We start from the raw sequence: 7,530 nt of genomic DNA, 5'->3' as shown, positions 1-7,530 counted from the left end.
TTCAACTGGAAAGAGTTAAGTCCTAAATAATTTTTAGCAGCAGGGAGTGTGATCAGTCTTTCTTAAGGAGGAAGGTCCAGTCCCTGTGGTCACATTTACTCTCTTATGATTCTTCCCAATGAGCAGATCATAAATAAGGTGGAACCTTGTGGAACCTCAGATTAAGTTCCTTCACCAGGTATCAGTGAGGTAAGAGATGGCCTTTGGCCACATGGAGAAGACATATCTGCACACACACACACACACACACACACACACACACTACACATAACACCTCCAGGGTGGTCTGGGGAAGCACCTCATGATCAAACACATTAACATACCTAGAAGAGTACCTCCACCCACAGGGACTGAAATGCCTGCAGCTCACTTTCAATTCATTTTTAGATGAAGCTCAAACATTTATTAAATGAATGAATTATGCTAATAACAGCTCCTAACATTTACCGAGTATTTGGGTACGAGGAATAAATCTAAACACTTTACCTGTATTAACTCATTCAATCTTTACAACGACCCTATGGTAGCATTCTAACTCCCATTTTACAGATAATGATGAAAAAACTAACACTGAGAGGTTAAGTAACTTGCCTAATATCACACAGAGCCAAGATCTGAACCCCTGGCTGTCTGACAATATACTATGCTTGGTTCCCTAGAGCAGTCTGGGAGGAGAGAGGGAAATGAGACAAGTTCCCTAGAGAAACCCAGGCCAGGAATGGGAGGATAGCCTTTAGAAAACAAAGTTAAAGGCTAGATCCCACCTGCAGATTCAGGGCTAGATGTCGTGTCTTGGTCTGTTCTAGATCACTCTGTGAGTACTTGAGCCGCATCTGTAGTCCATGGGCCTGAGACTGCACCTGACGTAGCTCTGCCTCTTTCCGCTTTGCTTTCATCTGCTCCTGAAGTGGACAAGAAAAAAGGGCAAGGTGTTAAGAAGGTGGCTAGCCTGGGCTTAGGATGCCCTACTCCTAGAGACAACGCTGCTTACTTTCAGCTCCTCTGTCAACCGCTCCTTCTTCTCTTTTAACTTGTCTACAGCTTTCTCATCCCAGCGCCGCGCCTTGGCCTTCAGGTCACTGGCCCCACCAGAGATCACTCCTGACTTCTGGAACAGGGTCCCATCCAGCGCCACTGTCTACACACAGTGGAGAGAAGAGAGAAGGAAGAGCTGAATAGAAGAATCTCCAATACTAAGCCTGTCCAGCTCCAATCTGGGCAAGGGCATCCATACCTTGTGGCGCTGGTGGCCTCCAAAGGCGATGCGACGGGCATCCTCCACGTTGTCACAGACAAGGGCATTGCCACAAGCATACTGCAGGGCCTTTTTGATGTGAGGTGGCTCATATCGAATCACATCAATCACCAGTTTGGCCCCCTTAAGCTCCCGGAGTTTCTCATCTGTAGGTTTCACCTAAGAGAAGAAGCTCAGTAGATGGCAGAACATGGAGGACTTGGAGGAGGGGCCTCCACACACACTCCTGGCCCAATCCCAACCAGCCTCACCTCCAGGTAATCAAGAGGCAAGAAAGTCTCAGGCTCCCCACGCTGCTCCTTGATATACTGAATACAATCCCGGCCTGTCTTCTCCGAGTCCACAATAATGGCATCCATGTTCTTACCCAAAACTTTGGTTACAGCAATCTGATACTTCTTTTGTGTGGGCTGGCAAAGGTCAATGAGGCGGCCATACTGAGAAAGTCAGAAGAGAAAACTGAAGCATGAGGCTTCTAGGAGCTGGCTCAGAAACCCCAATTCCCAACTTGGAAAGGGGGATGGACCAGAATCTGTATCAGGAACATAGCCACCAAGCTATGAAGGAAAAGCTTACTCTGTGGCCCCAAAGCAACAACAACTGTAGGCAGTCATGTCTGAATCCAAAATCATCTTTCTAAACCTCATTTTTACCATTTCACAGACCACTGCCACTCCAAGTACTATGCCAGATACCCTACATACATTATCACAAATTCTCACAAGCACCCAGCAAAAGAAATCTCTTTTCTCAATTCACTTCCTCCATGCCCCCAAAACCAACCGTAGTAACCCAAGAACTATCATAAAAAGGGAAAGATCTTTGAGGACAGGGACTGAGCCTAAATCACCCTTATAAACTCCCCAGCAGTGTCCAGAGGAGATATCAGGAAATATTTATGGTACCCAATTAAGTTGAACCCAGAAATGGGATTACAGCAATAGAGGGATAATATTCGGGAAATCTGGGAAGTCAGAATTTGACTCAAGAGGCCAAGAGATCTGATAAAATCTGGTGAATGAGTCAGATGGTACACGCCAAGGGAGCTCATATAGAAACCTGCACAGAGCTACTTTCTGAAAAACCAATTCCTGCCCCATGGCCCCTCCCTCTTCCAAGGGCCTCTCCAGTTTTCCCACCTCCCACAAGCAGACACAGCAAGGCAAAACCTTCGGAAAGATGCAACTGGCGTGACCAAAAAAAAAACAAACATGAGGTTAAAAGTCAGAACAAGCTGGGTTTGAACTGCAGTTCTTCCACTCATAAGCTGTGCTCTTTTACACAAGTCATTTAACCTGAGTCTCAGTTTTCCCAGCTGTAAAAATGGAATTAGCAATCCTGTCCTCACAGAATTGCTGGGAAAATGACCTGACAGTAAGTATGAAAGTAAATGCTCAGGAAATGAGTTCTCTCTACACTCTTACCACAGAGCCGGGGTACAGGCGCTTGATGCTTTCCATAATCTCTGCCTTTCGCTGTTGGCGGCTGCTCTCCTGGCGGTCAATACGGGCATCCCCCAGCTGCTCCATCACCTGGTTCAGCTCCTTGTTGATCTCATCGATACGCCGCTTGGCCATTTCCACCTCCTCTGTCAGCTCCCCCTCTAGTTTCTTCTGCTCCTCTAAAGACTGCCTACAAAGTAAGGAGACAGGGATTACTCTGGCTAGTCAAGAAATACTCCTGGTTGAGAGGGTCTCTGGGGGTCCTGCCTAGGGAGGGGCAGGACATGTAGGGTTAACAAGAACAGGCCTAGAAGTTCAGAGGGAAGGCTGCAGAGCCACATACTTGCTAGTTGTGATGTACTCCTCCAGTTTCTCAATCCGCTTTTGATTCTCTTCAATCTCCCGCAGCTTTTGCTTGATCTTGGCCTGAGAGAGAAACAAATATACTCCATCACCAGGGGCTGAGCAAATAAACTCCAAGACCATAGGGCCTGGGCTTACAGCCGCTATGTGCCCACTCATCCAAGAGCCCAAAAGTCCAAGACAGCCTGTCAATAATGCAGGAGGCCTACTAAAAAGCAGACATACAGACAGTGCTCGGAGTGGCTCTGCTAACTGATGGGGCCTCCCAGGGCCCAATGAGATCCTTTCATAGTGTTCTACCCAACCTAGACTATCTTCCTCACCACTCAGGAAGGCTCAAACCAAGGCCAAGTAAAGCTTTTGGGGCCTTTCTGCACCTCTGTTTTCTCATCGTAAAACAGATAACCTCCACTTCAGAAATACGCATTAAGTGCTTAAGTTCCAGTCAAGATGCTGGAGTAGGTAAATGTTGTCCTGGCCTCCTCTCACAACCACCTCAAAATTACAACTGAACTACAGAACAACCATCATTGAGAATCAACTGAAATCTAGCTGAATAGAATTCCTATAACTAAGGATATACAAAAGACACCTCCTCAAGATTGTTAGGAGAAGAGAAGATGCAGAACGGACTGGTCTCACGTCCACCGGTGCTGCTTAAAAACAGGGAGGGATATCTCTGCTGCAGAGGTCCTCCCTGAGGAACAAGGGGTCCTAGGCCCACACTGGGCTCCCCAGCCCAGGGCTCCAAGGGAAGAGAAGTCCCCATAACTTCTGACTGTGAAAACGAGGGGAGACTGTGGCTGAGTGAGAAGGAGGGTGGCTAGAGTTCCAGGCACTCCTTTAAAGGGCCCATGCATGGACCTACTTGCTGATGGACTCACTATCTCTGAGCTCCAGTGTTGGGGCAGCAGCTGGACATATGGGAAGGAACATATGGGGAGGAACTGAATTGTCTGACTTCAGGTCGGGGGCTGGAAAGGCAGCTTTCTCCCAAAAGTACTGGCTTAGTCCGTTGTTCCTTTGTTGAGCCCTCCCCTACCCAGCATACAGAGGCAGTCAGCTGCCATATCTGAGTCTCCATCAACCTGGCTAACATTATTCGTCCTGCCCTGGTGACTCCCTAAAACCCCGCCTGACCCAATGTGCAGGATCGCCCAAGCCACTTCCAGTGGATTTTCCATACAAATGGCCTGTCTTGGCTCATGCTGTGGACTTTCAAAGGTCCACAAACTTCAAACAAGAGGCATCTGGCCTCAGCACGCCCCATGCCTCTTGCTAACTGGCCCCAAGCCTGGCACTAGGGGCAGCCGCCTTGGTTCGCAGCTCAGCCTCTCCCAGGCATCTCCAAGCCCAGCACAGGTGGCAATCATCTGCAGATCACTTTGTAGCTTACACAAAGTGGCCCCGGACAGGGAACAGGCAGTGGCTGACTTTGGCCTGCAACAGTGCCCATCTCAAAAGGTCCCAGAACCAACACACCCAGTGGACAGCTTCAGAGCATACCAGGGCATCACCCAACCACCTCCAAAACGACACACCCAAAGGTCAGACTTGGCAGGCACTAGAGCCCCATTAAAGCAAATCCTGCTCCATAGGGTCAGCCCCTGTACAACAGCTCCTCCACTGTAGTCACAGCCAGTCCTCACAACCAAATGGCTGAGAATCAATCCCTCCTATTAATGTTAAAATAGCAACCAAGGCTCAACTACACAGGAGGATACACACAACCCACACAAGGGACACACCTTGAGCACCCGGCTCAGGTGACCAGGGAGACTGTGCCACTGGGCCCCACAGGACACCTACCACATAAGCTCACTCTACCAAGACTGGGAGACATAGCAACTCTACCTAATACATAGAAACAAACACAGGGAGGCAGCCAAAACGTGAAGACAAAGAAACATATCCAAGTGAAAGAACAGAACAAAGCTCCAGAAAAAGATCTAAGCAAAATGGAGACAAGTAATCTACCAGATGCAGATTTCAAATCACTGGTTGTAAGAATGCTCAATAAACTTAGGGGAAGAGTAGATGAACTCAGTGAGAACTTTAACAAAAAGACAGAAAACAAAAATGGAGGCAGAAAACATAAAAAAGAACCAGTCAGAAATGAAGAATGAAGAATATAATAGCTGAATGAAGAGTAGAGAAAATCAACAGTAGATTAAATGAAACAGAGAACTGAATCGGTGATGTAGAAGATAAGGTAGCAGAAAATAACCAATCAGAGCAGCAACAAGAAAAAGAATCCAAAAAAATGAGGACAGTTTAAGGGGAACCTGGGACAACACCATGCATATCAACATTCACATCACAGGGGTACCAGAAGAGAAAGAGCAAGAAACTGAAAACCTATTTGAAGAAATAATGACAGAAAACTTCTCTAACCTGGCAAAAGAAACAGACATACAAGCCCAAGAAGCTCAGTCTCAAACAAGATGAACCCCAAAGAGGCGCACACAAGACACATCATAATTAAAATGCCAAAGGTTAAAGACAAAGAGACCATCTTAAAAGCAGCAAGAGAAAAGCAGTTAGTTATCTACAAAAGAGTTCCCATAAAACTCAGCTGATTTCTCAACAGAAACTTAGCAGGCCAGAAGGATTGGCATGAAATATTCAAAGTGATGAAAAGGGCCTATAACCAATATTACCCAACGAAGCCATCGTTTAGAATTGAAGGACATATAAAAAGCTTCCCAGACAAGAAAAAGCTAAAGGAGTTCATCACCACCAAACCAGTATTACAAGATGTTAGGACTTAAGAAAAATTTTTGAGTTCATCATTGACAAGTCAGTATTACAGAAAATGTTGAAGAGACTTATTTAAGAAGAAGAAAAAAACATATATCAAAAATATGAATAGTAAAATGCCATTAACTACTTATCTATCAACAAATACTTCAAATGAAAAATAATTAAATGCTCTAATCCAAAGACATAGGGTAGCTGAATGGATTAAAACACAAGACTGTTATGTATGCTGCCTACAAGAGATTGGCTTCAGATTAAAAGACACATGCACACTGAAAGTAAAAGGATGAAAAAAATATTTCATGAAAATGAAAATAAAAAATAATCTGGGGTAGCAATATTTATAGCAGACAAAATAGTCTTTAAAACAAAGGCTATAACGAGAGACAAAGAAAGACCCAGTAATCCCACTTTTGGGTGTTTATTCAAAGAAATCCAAAACACTTCGAAAGGACATATACATCCATGTTTATTGCATTATTTACAATAGTCAAGATATGGAGGCAACCAGGGTGTCCATCAGTGGATGAATGGATAAAGAAAAGGTGGTACACACGTATAATGGAATACTACTCAGCCATAAAAGACAAAGAAAGACCCAGTAATCCCACTTTTGGGTGTTTATTCAAAGAAATCCAAAACACTTCGAAAGGACATATACATCCATGTTTATTGCATTATTTACAATAGTCAAGATATGGAGGCAACCAGGGTGTCCATCAGTGGATGAATGGATAAAGAAAAGGTGGTACACACGTATAATGGAATACTACTCAGCCATAAAAAAATGAAATTTTACCATCTGTAACAACATGGATGGATCTAAAGGGTATCATACTGAGTAGAGTAAATCAGAGGAAGACAAATGTTAAATGATTTTACTTATATGTGGAATTTAGAGAACAGGATAAACAACAGAAACAAACTCATACATACAGAGAGCATTTTGATGGATGTCAGATTGGAGGTGGATTGGAGGGATGGGTGAGGGGGGAAGAGATTAGGAGATACAAATTGGTAGTTACAATATAGCCATGGAGATATAGAGTATAGCATGGGGAATACAGTAGTATTGTAACAGCTATATATGGTATCAGATAGGTATCGGATTTATTAGGGTGATTACTTTGTAAGTTATATAAATGTCTAATCACTGTGTTGTACACCTGAAACTAATATTATGTGTCAAGTGTAACTGAAAAATAAAAAAGTTTTAAAGTAAACAATGGTTAATAAATTTAAAAAAGAAAACACATGTTAAGTGCCTAATATAGGGTAGCTATTAATACTAATGCCTACTGCCAAAGAAGTGCTTAGCAGAATACTTGGCGCACTGTAGGCTTTAGGATACTATAACAAGTTTCTACTGTTATTTTACTATTATTGTTATTAGGAAGGCACTAAGTGAAGTATATTTATGAGTGTGAGCTTTAGAGCTAGACTGCCCAGGTTCGTATCCTATTTCTGTCACTTAATAATGAGGTGACCCTAGGCAAATTACTTCACTTCTGTGATAGTTTCCTCATTTGGAAAAAGAAGACTTACATTAGTGAATATATATATAAAATATAGTGCCTAGCACATAGTAAGTGCTTGCTGAATGTTAGTTATTGTCATTACTGTTAAGACTATCATTACTGCCTTTCCTCTGGACCATCATTTCTAGTCTTGTAACCCATACTCACCTCTGTCTCTACTTTCTTCCGCTCT

General features: G+C 43.8%; 1 protein-coding gene across 1 annotated transcript in view; it reads right to left on the bottom strand.

Annotated features, from left to right (window-relative positions):
• The window catches only part of SMC1A (structural maintenance of chromosomes 1A), a 35,932-nt gene that overhangs the window by 20,832 nt on the left and 7,570 nt on the right, over window positions 1-7,530 (bottom strand). Inside the window, exons 8-14 of the mRNA XM_006922951.3 lie at window positions 7,506-7,526; window positions 3,041-3,123; window positions 2,680-2,887; window positions 1,507-1,692; window positions 1,235-1,414; window positions 992-1,138; window positions 765-902 (exon numbers count right to left, since the gene is read on the bottom strand). Coding sequence (XP_006923013.1) covers window positions 765-902; window positions 992-1,138; window positions 1,235-1,414; window positions 1,507-1,692; window positions 2,680-2,887; window positions 3,041-3,123; window positions 7,506-7,526 — 963 coding nt within the window. The remainder of the gene's footprint in view (window positions 1-764; window positions 903-991; window positions 1,139-1,234; window positions 1,415-1,506; window positions 1,693-2,679; window positions 2,888-3,040; window positions 3,124-7,505; window positions 7,527-7,530) is intronic.

Source organism: Pteropus alecto, unplaced genomic scaffold (assembly GCF_000325575.1).
Source record: "Pteropus alecto unplaced genomic scaffold, ASM32557v1 scaffold159, whole genome shotgun sequence".
NCBI classification, from domain to species: domain Eukaryota; kingdom Metazoa; phylum Chordata; class Mammalia; order Chiroptera; family Pteropodidae; genus Pteropus; species Pteropus alecto.
Note: the sequence above shows the minus strand (reverse complement) of the source record. Positions and strands in the feature narration are given on the sequence as shown.